The sequence below is a fragment of the Erpetoichthys calabaricus genome, chromosome 5, assembly GCF_900747795.2.
Source record: "Erpetoichthys calabaricus chromosome 5, fErpCal1.3, whole genome shotgun sequence".
Taxonomy (NCBI): domain Eukaryota; kingdom Metazoa; phylum Chordata; class Cladistia; order Polypteriformes; family Polypteridae; genus Erpetoichthys; species Erpetoichthys calabaricus.
Window position 1 is genome coordinate 20,147,502 of NC_041398.2, and position 25,903 is coordinate 20,173,404.

Sequence of the window (25,903 nt, forward strand, 5' to 3'; positions counted from 1 at the left end):
CGTCGTAGATGCGTATGTTAAAACAGAGGGTGCGCGTGTCAACTATCTCAGATTACACCAACAAGATCTGCACGTCGAACTATCAGACGCACTGCAAGCAAACGCTGAAAATAACAACATACGTGTAGGCTAAATGATCATATTACCGTCGACATATCCAGGAAGTCCAAGATACATGCAACAAAACTATCAGGATGCCATGGCCATAGAATGTAAATTTGGAAAGCCTGATTTATTCATCACTTTGACATGTAATCCTGCTTGGCCAGAAATTTTACATGCACTGTCGGATACTCGAAGACCGGAGCACAGACCTGATATCGTAGTACGAGTCTTTTGGATTAAGCTGAGGGAATTACTTAGAGACATTCTACAACAGCATCTTTTTGGGGTTGTTATTGATTATATTTATGTAGTCGAATTTCAGAAGCGCGGCCTTCCTCATGCCCACATGCTGTTTACTCTTCACAATAATTCTAACAACCAGTCTTTAGCCACGGTCAGTTGTTCGTGGCTTTTTCTAGGGTTAGATCTTTCGACTCATCATCTATCGTCTCCACCAAAACACCTATGCACACTGAGTCTTTCATGAAGTATTTATTTCTTCTTGATTTCTGAATTCTTTGCGGTTTTTCGTTCCTATTCTTACACTGCCGTATGCTACGGCAGGCGTCGGCTAGTATATATAAACTACTGGTCGGTAGAAAGTGTGTGTGCCTACTTTTAAAGCCAAGGAGTGTTCTAAGCACATACGAGGCCTGCCTCATTGACCCAGATGCCTCCTGCACAGATGGGAGACGTCTGTGTCTAAGAGAAACACTTGCAATCTCCTCCAAAGATGAGTCTAGAATCAAAGACCCCACTGAAGAACTGGTGGACAATCGCATTGTTCGGTGACCGCCGTTTAGCTCTCCATTATGTATACAGTCTACATATTATAAAGGTGTAATGTATTTAAGGAGTTTCCTCCCACAGTCCAAAGACATGCAGGTTAGGTAGATTGGCGATTCTAAATTGGCCCTAGTGTGTGCTTGGTGTGTGGGTGTGTTTGTCCTGCAGTGGGTTGGCACCCTGTCTGGGATTGTTTCCTGCCTTCTGCCCTGTGTTGGCTGGGATTGGCTCCAGCAGACCCCCGTGACCCTGTGTTCGGATTCTGCAGGTTGGAAAATGGATGGATGGATGTATTTAAGGAGTGAAGCCTACATTTTAAACCACGCTCAATCTGTCCTTTTTTTATGTGCCATGTTTCTCTTGTCTCAGTATCTCTGCCATGATTATTACATAGCAGTTCAGGGAGCAAATGCCCTCTGCTGGATACACATGGAGACTGCCCAGGTTGTCACTTCCAGAGAAGTCATTTGGGGTTACAGGCACTCTTGTTTTCCTCACGTAGACTCTTGGATGGCCACCCACCCCGGGGTATTCACTTCAAATCCATTTAACATTCCACCAGGCTGCTTTCTAATTCTGTGCTGTGAGCTCACAGTTTAAAGTTTTTCTTTCACTTCTCCAGTTTTCCTCCTACATCCCAAACAAACGCGCGTCCAGTTCACTAGAATTATTATTATTATTAGACGTTCATAAACTGATGGCATTGTGCCTACAGGACTGCGGCTGACCCTTGCTATGTGAAAACCCACCATGTTGACTGACCTGCCAGGTGCGACTTCTGTCGTGTCCAACACAGTCTGCTCACACTTCTTCTCTGGCATCGAAACTGAAATCTTCTTGGAGTTTGGTGTGATTTGATGAACCTTTTGGAAGTTTAATCAAACATCACTCAGTTTATGATACTGGAAAAAGGGGTGGGAGTTAGTGTTTAATACAATGGCAAAACTGCATATCCACAAATCAAAATATTAACAGTATAATCAGTAAAAAAAAAAGTTCATTTATTTCAGTAATTCAATTCAAAACGTCAAACTCCTATATGATACAGATCATTACACACACACAGTGAGAGATTTCAAGCGTTTATTTCTTTTCATTTTGCTGATTAGGGCCTAAAGGTAATGAAAAAAATTCAGTATCTCAGAAAATGAAAATGTTACATAAGACCACTAAACAAAAAGATTTTGAATCCAGAAATGTTGGCCTACCGAAAAGTCTTGCCAATGCGGCGTGGCATGGAGGCAATCAGCCTGTGGCACTGCTGAGGTGTTCTGGAAGCCCAGGATGCTTTGATCGCGGCCCTCAGCTCGTCTGCATCGTTGTCTCTGCTGTCCCTCATCTTCCTCTTGACAGTTTCTCTATGGGCGAGTTTGCTGGCCAATCAAGCCCAGTGATCCACACCATGGTCATTAAACCAGCTATTGCTACTGTTGGCAGTGTGGGCAGGTGCCAAGTCCTGCTGGAAAATGAAATCAACATCTCCATAAAGCTCGTCAACTGAGGGCAGCATGAAGTGCTCTAAAATGTCCTGGTAGACGTCTGACTTTGGACTTAATCAAACACAGTGGACCAACACCAGCAGATGACATGGCTCCCCAAACCGTCACTGACTGTGGAAACGTCACACTGGACCCTCAAGCAACTCGGATTCTGTGCCTCTCCACTCTTCCTCCAGACTCTGGGACCGCGATTTCCAAATGAAATTTCAACTGAAAACAGGACTTTGGACCACTGAGCTGTTAACAGTCCAGTCCGATTTCTCCTTAGCCCAGGTAAGACCCTTCTGACGTGGTCTCTGATTCAGGAGTGGCCCGACACGAGGAATGCTGTGACAGTTGTAGCCCGCGTCCCGGATACACAAGTCTGTGTGTGGTGGCTCTTGAAGCACTGACTCCAGCCGCAGTCCCCCAAATTCTTCACAATCCCCTCAAGGCTGCGCTTATCCCTGTTTCTTGTGCAACTTTCACTCCATCTTTCCATTAATCTGTTTGGATACAGCACTCCGTGAACAGCCAGCTTCTTCAGCAGTGACCTTTGGTGGTTTCGCCTCCTTGTGGAGGGAGGGTGTCAATGACTGTCTTCTGGATGACCGTCAAGTCAGCAGTCTGATTGTGTGGCCTACTGAACCAGACGGAGAGACCATTAAAGGCTGCAGGACCCCCTTGCAGGTTCTTTGGGTTCATTAGCCGAGTGGAGTGGGACACCAGGAGTCGACAATATGGAACTTTGTCACAATATTCTAATTTTCTGAGATAGTGAATTTTGGGTTTTCATGACCTGTGGACCATAATCAGCAAAATAGAAAAGAAATAAAACACTTGAAATAAGTCACTCTGTGTGTAATGAATCAATATGGGAGTTTCACTTTCTGAATTGAATTACTGAAATAAATTCACTTTTCGATGATATTCTAATTTATTGAGATGCAACTGTACACGAGCCTCCCTTTTTCTAACGAGCGGCCAATCAGGTATGTTCTGAAAGTTAAACGTTAACATTATGTATAAGCACATTAGCCCATGTTCTGGAAAACACTATTGTGTCTTAAGGAATATTTCCAAGAGTTAAAGTAAGATATTTCTTCAAGGACTACTTTATAATCTGTTATTTAAGTAAGAGAATTTATATTAGAATATTTTAAGCGGGCAGCACGGTGGCGCAGTGGGTAGCGCTGCTGCCTCGCAGTTGGGAGACCTGGGGACCTGGGTTCGCTTCCCGAGTCCACCCTGCGTGGAGTTTGCATGTTCTCCCCATGTCTGCGTGGGTTTCCTCCCACAGTCCAAAGACATGCAGGTTAGGTGGATTGGCGATCCGAAATTGGCCCTAGTGTGTGCTTGGTGTGTGGGTGTGCTTGTGTGTGTCCTGCGGTGGGTTGGCACCCTGCCCAGGATTGGTTCCTGCCTTGTGCTCTGTGTTGGCTGGGATTGGCTCCAGCAGACCCCCGTGACCCTGTGTTCAGATTCAGCGGGTTGGAAAATGGATGGATTATTTTAAGCTTAATTATATGCGAGGGGGCGGTGCGGGTCGGCTCCACACTTCCTGCTACATGCAGAAGCCTCTCGAATCCTCAAATGTCAGTAGATAGATAGATAGATACTTTATTAATCCCAAGGGGAAACTCACATACTCCAGCAGCAGCATACTGATAAAGAACAATATTAAATTAAAGAGTGACAACAATGCAGTAACGTGACCAGAAAGAGCCAAGCAGATGAGGAAACTCACACCCCCAAATAGTACAAGTGCTGTTATTAAAGTCAAACACAAAGTGTCCAAAGCTGAGTGCACCCTAATTCAGGGGTAGGCAACGTCGGTCCTGGAGTGCCACAGTATGTGCAGGTTTTTGTTCCAACCCAGTTCCTTAACGAGAACTCAATTATTGCTGATGAAGCACATATTGCTTAAGTGACATTTTGATGCTTCATTTTAGTGGTCTCGCTTGTTAAGGTTCTCCAACCTTAATTGCTTATTTCAATCTTAAACTGCTGCATTCAGTGTTTTAACTGCTCATTATTAGCAATAAGATGTAAAACAGGGGTAGGCAATGTCACTCCTTGTGAGCCGCAGTGGCTACAGGTTTTCATTCCAACCCAATTGCTTAATTAGAAACCAATCATTGCCAATCTCAGACCTTATTTAATTTTATGGCTTGTTAGTCTGTGCAATGTAAGGCTTTTATATCATAGATTTTGTTCCTTTCCAAGGATATCATCCAAATGATCTGAAGCCTAAAACAGATCATTTTCAGTCTGTCACATTTTTCTATTAAGTGTTTTATTAAATCAAACCGTGCATGATGAACACACACAGATGTAATTGGAAAAAAGCTAGCTGGAGAACTGCTGGCTGCTTTGTCTTTTACATCTTATTGCTAATAAGGAGCAATTAAAACACTGAATGCAGCAGTTTAAGATTGAAATAAGCAATTAAGGTTGGAGAACCTTAACAAGCAAGACCACTAAAATGAAGCATTAAAATGTCACTTAAGCAATATGGGCTTCATCAGCAATAATTGAGTTCTCGTTAAGGAACTGGGTTGGAACAAAAACCTGCACATACTGTGGCACTCCAGGACCGACGTTGCCTACCCCTGCCCTAATTCATAACGAGATTGAAGATAGAGATAAACACAAAATGAAAAACAATTTATTGTTATATTTATGGGCGGCACGGTGGCGCAGTGGGTAGCGCTGCTGCCTCGCAGTTGGGAGATCTGGGGACCTGGGTTCGATTCCCGGGTCCTCCCTGCGTGGAGTTTGCATGTTCTCCCCGTGTCTGCGTGGGTTTCCTCCGGGTGCTCCGGTTTCCTCCCACGTTCCAAAGACATGCAGGTTAGGTGGATTGGCGATTCTAAATTGGCCCTAGTGTGTGCTTGGTGTGTGGGTGTGTTTGTGTGTGTCCTGCGGTGGGTTGGCACCCTGCCCAGGATTGTTTCCTGCCTTGTGCCCTGTGTTGGCTGGGATTGGCTCCAGCAGACCCCCGTGACCCTGTGTTCGGATTCAGCGGGTTGGACAATGGATGGATGGATGGATGGATGTTATATTTATTTCTTTTAGTTCCCAAGATGGAGAAAATTTGGATAATGATCTCCTTTGGTGAACCATCTTGACTACTTCAAAGAACTGTTTATTACTGGAGGGGGCTACAGGAAGTTGCACTTTTCCCGTGGTCTTCCATCTTGAGAAAAAGTGGGGTCTCTCCTTCAGAGTATATACGCGGGGGGGGGGGGGGCATTCAGAAAGTTTCTGCACTTTTATATTTTCATTGGAAAAGGCAAAGGCAGGAGGAGGAGTAACTGGGCATTGAAAAGTTGGCACGACGCTAGGATCGATGCACCGCCAACGAAGGTGACTAGGTAGAAAAGTGATGTCATTTGTTTTTTTGAAATTCTTAAATGTGGAGACTTTTTGAACGTCCCTCGTGTTAGCAACTCAACAAAGATGTGTGTGGCTCCTTATATGGCATGTTCAGTCTTGGTTTATGATTTAATCCACAAAATGAAAGAGGCAACATTGCAGGCTACATCAATGGTTTAAGAGAAAAATTATAAAACAATACGGACTTATGGAAAAGTAATTAAAAAAATGTAAATAGACTGACTTGTTCAGAACCACATAAGCAAATATACATATATTAAGTTTATACTGTATTTGCAGTAAGGCGGCACGGTGGCGCAGTGGTAGTGCTGCTGCCTCGCAGTTAGGAGACTCGGGTTCGCTTCCCGAATCCTCCCTGCGTGGAGTTTGCATGTTCTCCCCGCGTCTGCGTGGGTTTCCTCCCACAGTCCAAAGACATGCAGGTTAGGTGGATTGGCGATTCTAAATTGGCCCTAGTGTGTGCGTGTCCTGCGGTGGGTTGGCACCGTGCCCGGGATTGGTTCCTGCCTTGTGCCCTGTGTTGGCTGGGATTGGCTCCAGCAGACTCCCGTGACCCTGTGTTTGGATTCAGCGGGTTGGAAAATGGATGGATGCATGTATTTGCAGTAGGCAGATAATGACATACAAACTTAAAACTCAAGGAGTAGGGGGGAACCATTTTTGGTCCCCAAAAGACCCTTCCATGTGAAGGTTCTAGAAAGAGCCTTTATTCATTTAGATCTGCAACAGGCTCCATACAGTACAGGTAGATAGAGTTGACAGATTTGTGAAATACCAAGGCGTCACGATTTTTAAACAACTCTAACCACACACAATCACACTGGCTACATTCTGGTTTTCTTAATCTGTTAGCGTCCTGCTAGGTAGTCTACCAAGAATTTAAGATTTCAGTTTTACCAACAATTACGAAAGCTTTTCAAAGCATAAACAACCAACGTCATATGCAGATAAGTGCCTTGAGCATTAAAAAGGCGCTATATAAATAACGTATTATTTTTATTATTAGAAACCCTCCCAGAATGAAATAGTGCTTCATCAGGCAATGGGGCTACACTATAAGGCAGTGGTTCTCAAACCATGGTGCGGGCCCCCCTCTGGGGGAGCAAAGATGTGAAAAAAAGAAAACAAGAATCGAAAATCTGAAAAATACATCTATTGAAACCAAAATAAATGAACTTAAAATACATTCTGATACTAGAAAAATAAATATAGAGTTAGATAAATGTCGATAAAAGTTAAGTAGGTATAATAAAATATGCATCTATGATATATCATTAATTTAAAAAAGAACAAATTGGTATTAGTGGGCTCCTTTCAAAAAAAAAAAAAAAGTTAAAACTATTAAAACTGTTATGAAAACTCGGGTCTCAAATACTTAAAGGGCGAAAAACGCTGCTATAAGGAATCACACAACCCAGTAAAGAATCATACACTAAAGAAGCAGGATTTTTAAATATGACATACAGTACAAGGGTAAGTGCTATGTATAGGTTTTCTCACAGTGTTCACGGTCGGACAATTCAGAAAAAACGCGAGGTCGTTGTTGAGAATAAATACATACATACATACATAATTTTTTGAATTGTTTTTTTTTTTTTTTTTCTTTTTTAGTCGTAAACACAAAGTGCAATCCAAACGCATGAAACGTGTATCACTTCGCTCCAAATGCAATTCAACCGCACAAACTCCTTTCTTAGCTGCTCCGGTTCTAAGTGTCCCAACTTTAGACATTGGACTGAGCTCAAAGGGCAGTGTTAACGTCACAATTTCTCCGAAGTGTCCGATTTAAAACTCCCGAGCTCGCGTTTAATGTCCACTCGGGGACTCTGATAAACAGACGCTTCTGCAGCCCGAGGGCGCAGCGTCATCTCCGTCCGTCTGTCTGCACTTACCTATACCGCACACTGCTGTTGCCTTTCCGCCTCTCCGACACGCCTGCCCCGTCCCGTCCTGTTCAGCTCTGCTTTACTTTCTTTGCCTCTAGTTTCGTTTAATCTCGCCGCCCATTCGGTATTCTCGTCCAGCCCTATCCTCCCATTGCTCACCGACACTTCTCCTCGCCGCTCTCTCTTCTTTTCTCTTCTCCTTTTCGTTTCTGAAGTGCAGACACAAGTCTCGTACAGCAGTCAAAGCAGCAGTGTCACTACCTGATCTGCGTGCCTGCCCTGTTCGAGCGCGCATGCGAATTGAAAACATTAGCATGCCGTAAAGTGTTCACGCATGCGGTAAACAGATTGGGCCGCGCCGTAAAGTGCTCGATGACGTAGCCTTTGAATACGCACGCGCGCGCGGATCGGGCTGGCAACAGAGACCATAGACATAGAATTACTAGACGCCTCATGACCAGCAGCATCGTACGTCAACGTCGCCGCCATATTGCGAGTGGCACTGCTGTGGCGTGAAGTAATAGATAAAGATGCCTCACAGATGTGCTGCTTGGGATTGTACGCTCCAAACCAGATCACAGGGATTACACTTCATAGGTAAAGCTGAACAATTGTTTTGGTTATATTTGTCCATTAGAATATCCCGTTTTATAATCTTAAATTTAGCTACACCAGGCTAAGATAGTAAAGCTATGCATTTATGTGCTCAAGTGAGCCTCCAAACAATGTTTTGGCTAAACGTATTTAGTCACAAACTATGTAGATTGTTGTTAGCTGTTAACATTTCTCAAACTTTGAAAGTTTCCCAAAGAAATCCACCTCAGTAAGCAGTGGGAGGTAGCCCTTAGACGGGATTTTGAGAAAGCTGTCCTGTGATGTGTGCCAAGTTAGTTTGGTAACAGATGCTGTACCGGCATCACATGATCAAAGCTACCACTCGCTCACATTAAAAAACAAAGGAGGTTTGACGATTCCTTCTGAGGGTCCAGTCAAGGTGGTCAAAGTAGCTGAGCGTGTTATCCGACAGTCGACATTAGTCACGGCAGTTCTGAGGCATGCCAGGAGCTGGCAGAGTGCACTGACTCTTTTTCTCTCTTTCCTGTAGACCATTCACAGGAGATTCCACCAATCTGCCAATGGAAGGAGACCTTACCGGCTCCGGCCCCTCTGACATCACGTCTGGGCTCGAACCAATGGCTAAAGAACATGGGCCCGATCCTTATGACCTCACTTCCTGTCTTCCCCTTTAAAAGCCTGCCCTTTTTCCTAATTCCTCAGTCTTGTTTTGGACTCAGTTGTATGCACATCAGTGCTGTTTATTTGATGAAAAATGACTTTGCAGCCAGGATACCATATTATACGGGTGGCTGCCCCAAACCTTTATCTGAGTATGTCTCGTTTTTGTGACACTATATACTGTATGTCTATGGTGACACACTCCGCATGCACTTTCAGAAAAAAAAAACACTTTACGGCACGGCCCGAATTGAACTATGCATACCGATTCACAACTGACAGTATGGTATATTAATTTTAGTTCTACATTATTTGACCATAATGAGAATATTCACCCTGCAAAATACACGAACCAGCTTTCGTGGTGCAATGTCTAAAGTTTTGCCTCAGGCGCTGACGTCCAAGATTCGATCTCTGTAAGGGGGAGCATAGGTGTGAACACCTGATTTTTTATTTTTATTGCCCAATGAAACACAATGCAATACAAAACTCTCATAGAGGATATAAATTCAACATTCATAAAAGTATAAACAGCATTCAAAGCACGGGGGGCAAGATACATTTCACAGTATACAAAATAGTGCAAGATAACAAATAGGACCTGGTGATCCCTGATTATGCCAAAACACGTTGTGTACTCTTTGTATTACTTGGCAGGTATATCTATATATACAGTATAGTATAAATAGATAGATAGATAGATAGATAGATAGATAGATAGATAGATAGATAGATAGATAGATACTTTATTAATCCAAATATGTTGTGTTTATATTTTTCCAGTCATGTAATGAATTATATAAAGTCCCCTTTCCATTTTGATCTATTGTTGCAATTTCCTTATATGGGCAAATTGTGTTTGTTTAAAAATATCTTTAGATATTTTATTATTATTAGTAAAATTGGCATTTGTCTTAAGGCATCATGAAAATTATGTAACACTGTGTCGCAAGGCATTGTGCCAACTGTCCTTGTCCTTAGTGTTAACTGTGACTGTCCACTTGTTAAGATTCTTTAATGCATTTTCAGTTGTTCAGGCAGGTCAGACGCAGAACGGAATCATGGAGTGTAAAGCCACAGGTTCAAATCCTCCTTTTTTCCAAACACGTTAAACTTTATATTCACAGACTTAAATAAAGTGAGTGAGCTGTTATCACTTGAATCAATTTTTTTATTCAAATCTAAATGTCAATGTAATTTTTGTGTGTGATATGTTTGATCTATTTTTTTTTACAGTAAGCGCTTACTGCTTTTTTCATCATATATAATTCATGATATAATTTATATTATCTGCGGTGGGTTGGCACCCTGCCCGGGATTGGTTCCCTGCCTTGTACCCTGTGTTGGCTGGGATTGGCTCCAGCAGACCCCCGTGACCCTGTGTTCGGATTCAGCGGGTTGGAAAATGGATGGATGGATTTATATTATTTTTTATGATATTTCATGGTGTCTCTGTAAAAACCCCTTGAGAAACCAAACTTACCTATTAAAACAATACAATTAAACTGAATTTAACAGCCATAAAATAAAATATTCTCTGGTAACTGAGCAGAATTGAAACAGCATGAAATAGTTCAGTTTATGATTAACACCATGTGGACAGCAGAGGGCAGTGACATTATTTTCTCATGTGTCTAATCAACACAACAACCGTTGTCATTTGTGTGCGGACTCCTCATCTAATGGGAATGCTTTTATTCACCCATATTGATACAGAGCTAGTTCATTTTTATAACTTTAATAAAGGAAATGCAATCTACTTTTTCAGACTATTATATTGAATAAATTAATGGTATATTTAAAAATAAGAAAAACGGAAGATGTGGGAACAATGTTTATAATACATATATAAACTGTATATATATATATATATATTGTGATGGACGACCGGCTACAGACTCCGGTCGCCACCCCCAGGCCGACAGGAGCTGCCCTCCGGACAGCATGATGGTGCCCCGAGTTCCAGCAGGGCCTCATGGACTTTGTAGTTGGTATACACAGCCCTGCTGGATACCTTGGGGGCCACTGGGAGTCGCTGTAAGGGGGCTAGTGGGCTCTTATATGCCCTATAACCCGGGAGTGCATCTCAATCACGTGACAGGAAGGAACAACGTGCTCCCAGGCTGAAGAAAGGACTGTTTACCCTGACCTGGAGGGAATACGGACTTGGGGGTTTGGCCAGGAACCACTTCCGGGTCAGGGTGTATAAAAGGACTGTGGGAAATCCCAGACACTGAGCTGAGCTGGGAGGTAGGGTGGCGAAGTGTCTGGGCGAGGAGGAGAGAGTATTGTTTATAGTGATTATTGAGAGTATATGAGTTGTGTGGTGTGGAGAGTGCTTTGTGCACAGTATAATTATAAAATAAATAGTATTTATACTTTCACCTGGTGGTCAGAGTGGTACCTGATGGTTCAAGAGGTGGACAAAGCCTCGATCTGTTACAATATATATATATATGTCCAGTTGATTGATCCTCACCCCCCTTGCTCATCCAGAGAATTTGCAGGCTGTGGCAGGCCATCCAGGGCTATCACTAACTACAGGATAACACCACCAGCCTGTGACGGTGATGCCTTCCTTCCCAGATACACTAAACAACTTCTACACGTGGTTTGAGGTGCAGATCAACATGGCGGCGAGGAAGACCACTTGTCCTTCCCAAGATCAAGTACTGCGTCTGACCACAGCTGAGGAAAACTCCACACAGAGTCAACCCGCAGAAGGCTGCTGGTCCAAACAATATCCCTGGAGGGTGCTCAGAGAATGTGCAGACCAGTTGGCAGATGATCACACCAACATCTCCCTGAGTAATGCCACTGCTCCAACATGCTTCAAGACTACTAACATCGTTCTTCAAAGTCCTGCCTCAATGACTATCACCTCGTTACACTCATTCCCATCATCATGAAGTGTTTCAAGAGGCTCATCAGGAGGCACATCAAGACCCTACTGCCCCCCTCAGTGGACCCCCCCCCCCCCCCGCAGTTTACATACCACCAAATCTGTTCAATGGATGAAGCCAAATCCACCATCCACCACCATCCATTTAGCTCTTTCTCACTCAGACAAGAAGGACACTTACGTGAAAATGCTGTTGATGGACTTTAGTTCAGCATTCACCATTCACCTCACTCATTCCTCAGCACCTGATTGGAAAGCTAAGCCTGCTGGGCCCAATCACCTCCCTCTACAATTGGATCCTAGACTTCCTGATGGAGAGACCGCGGTCAGTCAGGACTAGAAACAACATCTCCAGCACCACCACACTGAGCACTGGTGCTCCACAGGGCTGTGTACTTAGTCCACTTTACTGACTCACGACAGCTCAAACCACATCATCAAGCTCGCTGACGACATGACTCTAGTGGGCCTCATCAGCAAGAACAACGAGTCAGCATACCGAGAGGAGGTGCAGAGGTTAATGGACTGGCACAAAGCCAACAACCTGTCTCTGAACGTAGACAAAACAAATAGTTGTTGACTTCAGAAGATCTAGACATACATCAATGGCTCAAGCGTGGATATCATCAAGAGCACCAAATTCCTTGTGTGGACACTAGAGGTCACTGTTGCCCCTTAAACCCATCAGACAGACACACAGAACACCAGGTTAAAACACTAAGAAGTTTTCCTTAATACTTTTCTTCTTATAACAGTGCCCTCCAAGCACCACAGCCACAATAACACAAGCAAGTATTACAATAATAATCACAATTCACTCTCTTTCCCTTCTCCTCCACATCTCCCAGCAAGCTTCATCCACCATCCACCCGACTATGGCTCACTCGCCAGGTTTCCCAGAGTCCTTTATATAGTCCTTGACCCAGAAGTGCCTCTGCTCTTCCATCCTCATGACTTGCTAGTACTTCCGGTCTAGGTGAGAACCTTGTCTCCCAATGTCTTTCCACAGTACCCCCTGGCAGCACCCATGGCACCAAACAGGGCTGAGATACTGAACTCCAAGTCCCAGTATGCCCTGTTGGGAATCCGAGGCACCGCTACACTCCAGGGTAGGCACAATGACTGCACTTTCGGTTCCCGTGCTCGCGATGATGCCACTTACACCCACAATGATGGCACTTTTGTTTTCTGGCACCCAACAATGATGCCACTTCCGGTGCCCACAATGACCCACTTCTGGTTCCGGCGCCCACAATGACATCACTTACACTCACAATAATACCACTCCCAGTTCCGGCGCATATGAAGACACCACTTCCGGTTCCGGCACCCACGATGATATCACGTCCGCCCATGATGACGCAACTTCCATTTTTTTGGCACCACATGATGATGCCACTTCCGGTTCCAGTGCCCACAATGACACCACTTCTGGAACCCACGATGACATCACTTACACCCACAATAATGCCACTCCCAGTTCCGGCGCACATGAAGACACTACTTCCGGTTCCGGCACCCACGATGATATCACTTCCGCCCATGATGACGCAACTTCCGTTTTTCTGGCACCACATGATGATGTCACTTCCGGTTCCAGCGCCCACAATGACATCACTTCCACCCACGATGATGCCACTTCTGTTTTTCTGGCACCCCACAATGACGCCATTTCCAGTTCTGGTGCCCATGAAGATGCCACTTCTGGTTTCGGCGCCAAAGGTGACATCACTTCTAGTCACAACGTTGTCACTTTTGCCATCTTTATGCAATTGAGTCAGTTTTGGACTTGAACCTGAACACAACTCAACAAAACAAACCCCTTTTGCAGCCAGGGCATGGTATACTGTATGGGTGGCTGCCCCGAACGTTTTTGATGTCTGTGGTCAATTCTTGTTACACTGTATATGGCTGAAATGACAATAAAGGCTACTTGGCTTGACTTGACTTGATATCCTATTTTTATAATCCTTGTGTTTATCAATCAATTTTATCATTCTGTTGCTCAAAAATAAGTGTGCTTGAGTTATCTTGATATTAAATCTAGAAGCCAGAGGCCACCGCTTATAACAGGGAAAGGTAAGGAAAATAAAGTAGGAGCCTTGTCTGATCGTTTGAGTAATTAAAATTGACGATGAATTAACCAACTTAAGATTTACTCCGTTCCTACATTTAAAGTGACTGTCCCTGGGTGGACAAGATACAATTTCTGCATTCAAATCCACCACCGTGAAAGACATCAGTGTGCACCAATCAGCTCTGAGAGAAGAGTCCAGCCCATAATACTCCCTGCGTTAAGTAAAGACAGAAAGACACCGACATATCTAGAGATGTAGAAAGTCTCATTGATAAATGGGACAGAGATCGAGGTCATCTTCAAGGTGGTCCTACACGTGGCCTCTCGGACACAACACACTAAAATGGGGGGCACAGGAAGGGTCCTCACATGAGCCGAGGGTGTCAGTGCTTGTGATGTGTTTGTGACGTTAGCTTTACTGCTGTATATATTCATCATTTTACTTTATCAGCACTTTATTCAGAATTGTCATTATGTCTGTAGGGTGGGATCCTGAGGGGTCAGGATTAGATTAGAGTTAGGGTTAGGGTTAGATTAGGGGAGAAAAGCCCGAAGGCAAAAAGCTCTGGCACACTAATTCCAAAAATAAAATCTGATTTAAAGGTATATGCACCCTCTCCAATGAAATCCATAAAAACACTCTAAAACCCATTTCCCATTGTTGATCTATCAGTATTAACACAATCCTATCAAATTTCATCATTTTTACCCTAAAAGTTTCAACCAACATACAGGGTGTGAAAAGAATGCCCCCTACTGGTCAAACTAAAAACTGCATTACAAATAAAATAAATATATAATTAAAAAAATACTTTAAGAAACCATAAAAAATAGGGTTATCAAGTGTCTATAAATAGTTTAAATAAGGCACTATAATACATTTTTAAAATAAATAAATAAATAAATAAATGAATGGTTAAAGTAAATGCCCCAAAGACAATTTTTAACGTCAGGGCTTTATATACTAATTAAGATTAGGGCTATACATCAATAAACTTTAAGATTAAGATTGTGGTAGGGGTAGGACAATTAAAAGCAAGGGTTCAAATCAGAATTTTAACATAAGGGATCCGGATTCTCGGCTGTCTGACATCCAAAAAATAAAGCACAGGGGCGAATGCTACACGATTCTTAGTTTGCATTATAAAACTCTACTACCAGGAGAATTAAATGAACTTCATCAAGTCCTCACATGGCCAGACCTGAACAAACACACACACACACACACACACACACACACACACACACACAGTGAAGACCAGCCAGGCCAGCTCAATCAAACACATCAGACCCTAATGGTCACTCCCCTGAGGTGGGTTCTCATTCATCTCATCGTCTTTCTTGTCTTTTATTTATTTGTCGCTCTTGCTGTCCAACTACTTTCAGGGTTACCAGCCTGGCATGGCGGACATTTTCATGAAGTGCTGGGAGGACTTGACGTGGAGCTGAGAGGTTCAAGTCATCTACGGGAGCAGCACATTCACTTTAAAGTATTAACAAGAGACCCAAACAGCACCTCTTTATGGATTCACTTCAAAACATATCAACAACGGTTGTAACCATGACAACTTGTATAGAGCGCTGTGAAAAATTATTTGCCCCCATGTGACTTTTGGTAATTACTACATTTTTTTTCCCAGTGAACGATTTCAGATCTTCAACCAAAACCTAATTTTCAATAAAAGGAACACAGCGGAAATAAATAATACAAATTCAATACAGTGCATCCGGAAAGTATTCACAGCGCTTCATCACTTTTTCCACATTTTGTTATGTTACAGCCTTATTCCAAAATGGATTAAATTAATTTTTCTCCTCAGAATTCTACACACAACACCCCATAATGACAATGTGAAAATAGTTTACTTGAGATTTTTCCAAATTTATTAAAAATAAAACAATTGAGAAAGCACATGTCCATAAGTATTCACAGCCTTTGCCATGAAGCTCAAAATTGAGCTCAGGTGCCTCCTGTTTCCCCTGATCATCCTTGAGATGTTTCTGCAGCTTCATTGGAGTCCACCTGTGGTAAATTCAGTTGACTGGACATGATTTGGAAAGACACACACCTGTCTATATAAGGTCCCACAGTTGACAGTTCATGTCAGAGCACAAACCAAGAATGAAGTCAAAGGAATTGTCTGTAGACCTCCGAGACAGGATTGTCTCAAGGCACATATCTGGGGAAGGTTACAGAGAAATTTCTGCTGTTTTGAAGGTCCCAATGAGACTTGAATCCGATTGAACATCTCTGGAGAGATCTTAAAATGGCTGTGCACCGACGCTTCCCATCCAACCTGATGGAGCTTGAGAGGTGCTGCAAAGAGGAATGGGCGAAACTGGCCAAGAATATGTGTGCCAAGCTTGTGGCATCATATTCAACAAGGCTGTGAATACTTATGGACATGGGATTTCTCAGTTTTTTTTATTTTTAATAAATTTGCATAAACCTCAAGTAAACTTTTTTCATGTTGTCATTATGGGGTGTTGTGTGTAGAATTCTGAGGAAAAAAATGAATGCAATCCATTTTGGAATAAGGCTGTAACATAACAAAATGAGGAAAAAGTGATGCGCTGTGAAAACTTTCTGGATGCACTGTAGTTTATTAAGTAAAACTATGCAGTTTCTAAAATGAAAAAAATCAGACATGAGCATCACTAGGCTTTGCACCCTGGGAGCCAAGTTACCCAAACTATTGTATAGCATTTCAATAATTCTTTATCACTCTGATGCTGATCTTTCTGATCAAAAAGCAGTTCATTACGAGAGCAATTGATGAGAAGAATTCAAGCTTCATTGCAGAATGACAGAATGTGAGGGTTCCTCTAGATTGCCTTGTAAGAGACAGCTGGCCGGGACACCCTGAGAATGGAACGATGGGGCAAGGCAGCAACTTTTGGACACCGCCTCCCCCAAGGCACTAGATGGCAGCTCCACTGGAGTGTAGCGGTGCCCCACATTTCCACAGGGCATCCTGGGACTTGGAATTCGCTATCTCAGCCCTGTTGGGTGCCACCAGGGGGTGCTGTGGAAGGACCGGGGGAGTCCTGCTTCCCTTATAGCCCAGAAGTACTAGGAAGTCATGAGGACTGAAGCCCTGAAGTACTTCTGGGCTGATTAAAGAACCGGAATTCTCCATCTGACCCGGAAGTGTGAACAAATCATGTGGGAGGAAGAACAGAAGCACGTCCAGGTCAAGGACTATGCGAGCCAGAGTTGGGTGGAGGTGGACGAAGTTTGCTGAGAGGTGTGGAGGAGAAAGAAAGAGAGTTGTGGTTGTGTTAATTGATTACTTGCCTGTTTATTTGTGGCTGTGGTGCTTAGGAACACTATACAAGAATTTAAATACTTCTTGTTGCTTTTGCCTGGTGTCCTGCGTGTCTGTCTGTTGAGTTAAATGGTCAACAGTGACCCTTAGCATCCACTGCCTCTTTCTCCTGCACGATTTGGCTCAAAAACGAATCAGCACATTCACAACAGGCCTAACTTGGCTAAGTGACTTCTTCATTCCCAGTTTATCTTCTTTTGTAATTCTTAGGCAGGTGACAGAAATTTGCAGGACATTTAGATGGGCATGGAAGTTTCTTTTTCATAAAGAAAGGGTAAGGTTTCTTTTCCTTCTGATCTCACCCCCCTCTGGTAGAATTCTGAGAGTTTTATTCCACATTTGGAACATTTCTGTTTGCACTTTTCTGTTGCTTATTTTTGTTTTGGCTGTCCAGGTTGACTTCTCCAGTGCCTCTTAAGAAAGCTATTGTTTGAAATACTGTGAACATCTGCGTGGTCTCTAACTAGTACAAATTCTATTATGGTTATCAAGACCACTGCTGTCTGACAGTGATTACCTCATTAGAAACAACAAGAATGTTTTGAGTTCAATTCAATTTATTTTTGTCTACAGCTTGTCATAGAGTGCATGCGCATGAGTGCTGTGACAAGCTCACAAGTAAAATGCAAATACAGACTTTATTAATTTACACAATGTGTACTTATAATGGCAGCTTTGTTTAGATAATAGGACCATAACATCACCTGTCCATTAAGTAATTTCTGAAATATGGAGGAAAACCATGGAGCTGTCTTGAACCCAGTTTCTGCCCAGTATGAATTATTATGTGCTGCTAAAATGTACCTTTATGTGAAAATCGCTTACCCTCTTTCAGAATATCTCAGAGTGAACTTCTCCCAATGGGTTCTGTGCGTGAACTGTCACAATCTCGTCAGGACAGCTCTGCTGTACTACCATAACTGTCATTCCTGTAAATTTGAAGCAAGTCCTTCCTGTGGCATCTGATCAGTTCCTAATGATGTCTTTTGTTGCAGTACGTACACAGTAGTGGTTATTGGTAGGGTGACTAAAAATACTGGAAGTTTCTTATGATGAGACTCGCTTACTTCAGCACCCCGGCAAAGTATTGGTGTTTTTTTTTTGGCCAGCTAGCTTAGCTTGGATTCGTTTCTCTCTAGTGTGCATGTTTGAGTGGTAGTTAAGGCTTCTTCTTTGTGTAAATTGTTTACCACATTCAGGACAACAGTACGGCTTCTCTCCAGTATGAATTTGTGTGTGCTGACGAAGAGAGCTACTGTAAGAGAATCGTTTGCCACATTCAGGACAGCAATATGGCTTCTCTCCGGTATGAATTCTTGTATGCTGCTGAAGGCCGCTACGGTCAAAGAATTGTTTGCCACATTCCGAACAAGAACAGGTCTTTTCTCCAGTATGAACTCGCATGTGTCTTTGGAGACTACTAGGACTATGACATTGTCTGCCACATTCTGAACAGCAATATGTTTGTTTTTCTCTAGTGTGAAATCTTGTGTAGCTCTGAAGAGCGCAGCTATCAGAAAATTGTTTACCACACTCAGAACAGCAATACGGCATTTCTCCAGTGTGAACCCGTGAGTGCTTCTGAAGTGTGCGACCATCTGAGAACTGTTTGCCACACTCTGAACAATAGTAAGGTTTTTCTGCAGTGTGAATTCTAATGTGCCTCTGCAGGCCACTTTTATGTATGAATCGTTTGCCACATTCACTACAACAATAAGGCTTCTGTCCGCTGTGAATTCTCAAGTGGACATTAAAATGACCTAAAAATGAGAATCCTTTACCACACTCTGAACAGCAATAAGGTTTGTCTCCAGTGTGAATATTTTTATGATTTTGAAGATTGCACTTATAAGAAAATCCTTTACCACATTTGTCACAGCTGTATGGCTTCTCTCCAGTATGAACACGTGTGTGACGCTGAAGTGCACTGTTATCTGAGAATTGCTTGCCGCACTCTGGACAGCAGTGAGACGTTTTCCCACTGTGAATTCTTTTATGCCTGAGTAGACTTTTTCTGTGTGGAAATAGTTTGCCACATTCGGGAACAGGCGTATGGCTTCTGACTTGCATGAATTGACTTATCTTTACAGTCAGATTTGTCGTTAGAAGTTTTTCCACACTCTCGGCTTGTATGCAAGGCGTCTTCATCTCTATTATGCGCATGTTCATCAGTGTTGATGACTTCTGTTTGTTCATGTTTGGCATTAAGAAGAGAACTGCACTGGAAAGACACTGCAGTCAAATTCTCTGATCCTCTTGGTGATTTCTTCATTACATCCCGTTTCTGTTGCAGTCTGCACTGAAAAGATGTCTGAGCAAATGAAGACATAGAGAAGCTGTAGCTGTTCTGAAAATCTGCAATAATACAAACAGTTCAGTCATTTTTAAATTTATATATTATAAAAGAGAGATCTATCTCACTAGTTAATGCTTCTGCCTCACCTCTCAGTTCTGTTTCTTCTCTGTCCACTGAGTGGCCTTTGCCCATTCACCTCCTATCTGTTTCTCCATCTTCTTCTCATACTACATATACATGTCTGCTGTACTAATCACTGTCTGGTGTGACTGAGAGTGGACATGTATGCCAGTGTGCCCTGCAGTGGAATTGTGACTGACTAACTTCAAACACTGCCTGTGACCCCAGGAGAAGAAAATGGATGGCTGGATTAGTGAGATCCGACAAGTAAATCTGATAAAGTGTGGCTGTCAGGAGGATTCGGCCAACTCAAGCTGCCCCCTACTCACTGCTCCTGCTAAGCCTTACTTTCTTGTTGTTCCTCTCATTCATATCCTCCTTGTCTTTAAAGGGACCCTTCAATGGATGGGTTATCTTCAATGATGGATTCAGTTCTAGAGTTCTGCTGTATTCTGCTGATAGGGAAGGACTGAGTGGGTATGCAATGTACAGTAATTACAGTCTGCAATGTGAATTTGGGTTTTCATTTCTTTCTTGTGATTTATTTTATAAAAGTGAGATTCTTTAAAAACCTTATTTAAATTAAAAAAAAAAACAACTACATCTGTGATAGCACAACAGCTCACAGCTCCAGCTCAATGCTTAGTGGAATAACCACAGAGGAACTGGGGGTTGGGGGCTCAGCTGTACACCCCATAGTTGACCAACAGCAACTGGACTGCAATACATTGGATTGGTTTTCTACGCTGCTTCAGGGGTCTAGCATTCTGGGGTCAAATCCTGCACTCGTATGTTTATAAACGTTCTCTATATATCTGCTCATGTCATCTTAAGGAGACTCCTGCTCTTCTTTCACATTCTCAGGAAAACATGCAGGTCAGGTGGACTGGGTACTCTTAACTGGTCCAATGTGGGTGTCAGGGGGGAGTGGGGGGGCTTGAGCAGGGCTGGACTGACACCCCCCTACAGGCCTGCTGTCTGATGTTGCTGTTAATGGAGTATTATGAGATGTTTATATGTATTGTGGTAATCAACCCAGACACAGACAGGCACAGTGGCACAAGTCCAAAAGCAACAACCTTTTAATTTCTTCTTATTGTTTCCTTTCAGCACATGGGGCACAACAAACAATGCTTAGTCCCTTCTTCTTTTCTCTTACTTTCTCCTCTCTGTTTCTCTTTCTCTGCCACCTCCACTCCTCTCCTCGCAAGCTTCGTCCACCTTCCACCTGACTCTGGCTCCTTGAAAGGAGTGAGGAGGCCTCTTTTACACTGCCCCCAGAAGTGCTCCACGTGTTGTTTGGTCATCTTCTGGCAGCACTCCCGGACATGGAGGACTACTCCGGGGCACCCAGATCCTCTTCCGGCAGCCCTTTTGGGTGTGGCAAAAGTGCTGCAGTCCAGGGCTCCAGGACTGTCCAAGTGCCCCTTGGTGGTTGCCACAGACCCCAGCAGGGTTGAACTTCCAAGAATGTGGCCCCATTGCAATCCAGGGGGTTTGCCCTCTCATGTTCCGGGGAGGGGGGTATTACCCCAAAAATATGTCCTCTCTCCCAGTCCTTCTATTACAGGGGCAAAGGTCCCCAGTCATCTGCCTACTCATAAATGCACACCTAATTATGGATTATTTTCCCACATACCTTATTTGTGTGTACTATACAATATATATTAATATAAAATAAAGTATATTATTTGTGTGTATTATATAATCAGTGTAAGGTCAGTGCTGTGACTTGAGCAAAACATGGATGGATTTACAAGCTTTAGAAATCTGCATTCAGAGTAAATGTCTGCTTGTGTGAGGATGCTGTGGAAAACGATTACTACACACAAATCAACTCATTTGAATGATACTTGGCACAGCATTATGATTGTTTTTTTCTTTTGTGAACATTTCTCCCTTACTTAAACCACATGGGGGTGGCATGGTGGCGCAGTGGGTAGTGCTGCTGCCTCGCAGTTAGGAGACCCAGGTTCACTTCCCGGGTCCTCCCTGCGTGGAGTTTGCATGTTCTCCCCGTGTCTGCGTGGGTTTCCTCTGGGTACTCTGGTTTCCTCCCACAGTCCAGAGACATGCAGGTTAGGTGGATTGGCGATTCTAAATTGTCCCTAGTGTGTGCTTGGTGTGTGGGTGTGTGTGCGCACCCTGCGGTGGGCTGGCGCCCTGCCTGAGGTTTGTTTCCTGCCTTGCGTCCTGTGTTGGCTGGGATTGGCTCCAGCAGAACCCCCGTGACCCTGTTGTTAGGATATAGCGGGTTGGATAATGGATGGATGGATCAAACCACATGTGATAACATTAATATTTTTAGAAAGGTATGATTCTTTGATTACATTAAGCACAATTCTGGTGATCTTGTACTGCTAAAATACAGCTTTATATGGGAAAGTCTTATACTGAACATTTTTCTGACTGATTGTATTGCTTGTTAGGTCAGTTACAGTTAGTCGATATGCACTAAAGCAGTTGGTCTTTGTTTGAATTTTTCATTCACATTTCCACCTACTGAAAACACCAAGACAAACACAAGAAGAGCCTGTAAATGTTACCACTTAAAAATTTAATCGCAGTACTTACTCTTAGGCGACTGCTGCTCTTTTCTCCCATTTCCTTCACCGATTTTCTCCTCATACTCCGATAACTCCGATTTCAGTTCTACAGAATTCTGCTGGGTAGCCAGCTGTCCCATACTAGTGACCCAATGCTGTAAACTGGAATGAGAGTCTTCAAAATTCTCTTGTTTGAAAACATTCCCAGTTTCAAGGTATTGCAGTTCAGGACTAACTGAGAAGTCTTCGGAGTCCTCAACTTTAACTTCAAGAATCTCCTCCTTACACTCCTCCTCTTTGAAAACTGAAATCCTTCCTTCAAAAGCCTCCCGCTTCACACGCACGTCTTCTGGTGCACCCCATTCCGACTCCTCTTGTTTAATATGTGCCGCTTTTTCACCCATGTTGTCATCGTTGGTGGAAGCCATCCTCCGTGTACAAGTCTTCTCTCCCCTGCTAAGATTCCCTTTCTCACCTGGACAGCCCTGTCCTGGAGGCCATTAGATGTATCACTGCATGGTCATGTGACCTGGGAAGGAGGCTCCTTTTCATCTGCCAAAATAAAAAGGTGATAGAATTACTACACAGACAACAAACATCTGTTATACTATGTGTTTTTTTATTTAAGTTTAATGTCACTGTTCTCTGTGCCCACTGTTATGGATTCATTCATACAGGTACAGAGGGGCACAGCATCAGCAGTTAGAATTGCCGAGCCAAGCACAGGACTATAGAGAGCTACAGACAGCGGGAGAATTGAATAGTCAGCCTAAAGACAGACTAGTATATTTCTGTCTTCTGTCAGCGCAAAAAACCTTTCCTTGTTGGGAAAATGAGAACTATATGTAGGCATTGTGCTATTCCTGAATGTTTGAAGGTGGAGTTTGAGTCCTTTCCTGTCCTTGTTTGGATCAAGAGAAGGAGCCTGCACATGGAGCAACCAGTATATAAGAATGGACACCTACGGCCAACACTTTGAAGCTTCCAGGCGGAAGAGTATGTCTTCCGTCCGAGGCCGGGCAGAAGATTCTGTCTTCTGTCCGGTTAAAATCCTTTCAGCGTGGCGACGAAAGATGACAGACTGCGTAGGTCAAGATTCCCACAGCTTGATATGTCTGTCATAAGCTTCCCATCTGTAATACCGCGTGAACCCGTCAGTAAAGCGCTAGATTATCCTTCTGTTCTCATGTAATCTTTTAACCGTCATATTGCATGCTGGGGAGGGATAATACCTTTTTATTTAAATTCAGGTTAATTAAAACGCCGCAACTGAAAAGAACACATTTCCAAAGAACTCATGCCTCTCTTAAGGAAACAACATCAACTTAAGCACACTTCAGCGTTAACTTCAATTTTTTAACAAACACAGATAACTGACAACTAAAAGGATACGTGAGATTTGAAATGCTGTGAACCCTCCATGTCAGCCTAAGAAGCAGTCAGCAGATTTGGAGAGAAAACCTACGTGATATAAAGATGAAGTCCAGCTGATCGAGTCAAACCCAAGAACAGCAAAGGAGTGAAAGTTTAAAAATCGGGAGTAGTCTCCCTTCGACTTTCTCTTATACTCAGATATGGGGATGGATATTTGAGGAGTAAACCGAAAGACAATGATTAGATTTTTATATTATGTACATTAAAGGACCATCACTACACTGTCACTACACTGGTTACCGGTGCTATTTAGAATTGACTTTAAAATCCTGCTTATGGTTTATAAAGCCTTAAATAATCTTGCTCCATCTTATATATCGGAATGTCTGACACCTGACACTCCACATTGTAACCTTAGATCTTCAAATGAGGGTCTGCTTAGAATTCCAAGAGCTAAACTTAAAAGAAGTGGTGAGGCGGGTGGCCTTCTGCTGTTAGGCACCTCAAATCTGGACTAGACTGCCAATAGGAATTCACCAGGCTAACACAGTGGAGCACTTTAAAACACTGCTGAAAACACCTTACTGTAACATGGCTTTCTCATAACTTCATTTTAATATAATCCTGATGCTCTGCATATTCAATTAGTTATCATGGTGGCTCCAAAATCTGTACTAACCCCTACTTTCTCTTCTGGTCTTTTTCCAGTTTTCTGGCAACCTGCGCCCCCACCACCTGATCAAAGCACCGTGATGTCCCTCCGTTGATGGATTAAAGGCCAGAAGTCCATGTGACTGTCATCATCAAGTCCTTCCATGTGAACCCTGAATATAATGAGGACTGATCATTTATGTTAGGTACAGGGTGTCCCACTCGGGAGTACAAGTTTAAAAATGCGAATTACTTGCGAACGCGTGAACATAAAGGTGAGCTGTAAGAACTGAACATACCTGTATTTAGTGGAAAACAAGTCCACATTACAAAAGGTGCTGAAAATGTCCTCCCCCAACGTCCGCACACAAGGAAACGCGATGCTCCATATTTGAGAATGTCCTCTGCAACATGTCACTGTCGATCGAAACAATTTTACGCTCGATATTTGCTTTCAGTTGTTCGATGGTCCTGGGTTTGCTTGCATAAACCTTGCCCTTTAAATATCCCCATAGAAAAAAATCTGGGGGAGTTAAATCGGGCAATCAAGGTGGCCACAAACCTTTCAAGATCACCCTGTCTCCAAAAAACGATCGGATCTCTTCCATACTGTCATGAGAGGTATGGCACGTTGCCCTGTCCTGTTGCCCCGTAGCGGCGCCCGCTATAGTGCCAACCTCTTTATGACACAAAATCAATTCTTCATTAAATAAGGGATATTTTGAACCTTGTTGCATGATGATACATGCAAGTGTTGCAGAGTAATTCGCATTTTTAAAGTTGTACTCCCGAGTGGGACACCCTATAGAATGCCTACAGGGGACTAGGTGGTCTCGTGGCCTGAACCCCTGCAGATTTTATTTTTTTCTCCAGCCATCTGAAGTTTTTTTTTTGTTTTTTCTGTCCTCCCTGGCCATCGGACTTTACTCTTATTCTATGTTAATTAGTGTTTTTTCTCTTTCTTCATCATGTAAAGCACTTTGAGCGACATTATTTGTATGAAAATGTGCTATAGAAATAAATGTTGTTGTTGTTGTTAAGATTAGTCATTTAGTGTTGTAGCTTGAAATATTTGGTTTCAGATCTCAATTAAAGTAAAAAAATGTGTTTGTACCAAAGTAAGTTATGGTGGAGGGATAAACATAAAAATCCTATTTCAGTTAACCTAATATTTTAGGTTGTTCGTGTGCTGTGTGGGCCGTTTGTATATTCTAGTCCAGGGGTAGGCAATGTCGGTCCTGGTGAGCCACAGTATGTGCAGGTTTTTGTTCCAACCCAGTTCATTAACGAGAACTCAATTATTGCTGATGAAGCACATATTGCTTAAGTGACATTTTGATGCTTCATTTTAGTGGTCTCGCTTGTTAAGGTTCTCCAACCTTAATTGCTTATTTCAATCTTAAACTGCTGCATTCAGTGTTTTAATTGCTCCTTATTAGTAATAAGATGTAAAAGACAAAGCAGCCAGCAGTTCTCCAGCTAGCTTTTTTCCAATTACATCTGTGTGTGTTCATCATGCACGGTTTGATTTAATAAAACACTTAATAGAAAAATGTGACAGACTGAAAATGATCTGTTTTAGGCTTCAAATCATTTGGATGATATCCTTGGAAAGGAAAAAAATCTACGATATAAAAGCCTTACATTGCACAGACTAACAAGCCATAAAATTAAATAAGGTCTGAGATTGGCAATGATTGGTTTCTAATTAAGCAATT

At 42.9% G+C, this 25,903-nt stretch overlaps 3 protein-coding genes across 3 annotated transcripts in view; 1 reads left to right on the forward strand and 2 right to left on the reverse strand.

Annotated features, from left to right (window-relative positions):
• LOC114641660 (gastrula zinc finger protein XlCGF26.1-like) overlaps positions 1 to 7,952 on the reverse strand; it is a 180,039-nt gene extending 172,087 nt beyond the window's left edge. Inside the window, exon 1 of the mRNA XM_051927449.1 lies at positions 7,814 to 7,952. The gene's annotated coding sequence lies outside the window, so the exon portion shown is untranslated. The remainder of the gene's footprint in view (positions 1 to 7,813) is intronic.
• LOC114641676 (zinc finger protein 501-like) overlaps positions 1 to 25,903 on the forward strand; it is a 202,253-nt gene that overhangs the window by 53,289 nt on the left and 123,061 nt on the right. The window lies entirely within an intron of this gene.
• Positions 17,909 to 20,061, reverse strand: LOC127527760 (gastrula zinc finger protein XlCGF8.2DB-like). The gene has a single exon (XM_051927584.1). The coding sequence runs from the start codon at positions 19,401 to 19,403 to the stop codon at positions 18,267 to 18,269; it is 1,137 nt and encodes a 378-aa protein (XP_051783544.1). The 5' UTR covers positions 19,404 to 20,061; the 3' UTR covers positions 17,909 to 18,266.

Excerpts from the sequence above, each read along its gene's own strand:
- LOC127527760 (XM_051927584.1), bottom strand. The coding sequence starts at position 19,403 with ATGCCAAACATGAACAAACAGAAGTCATCAACACTGATGAACATGCGC.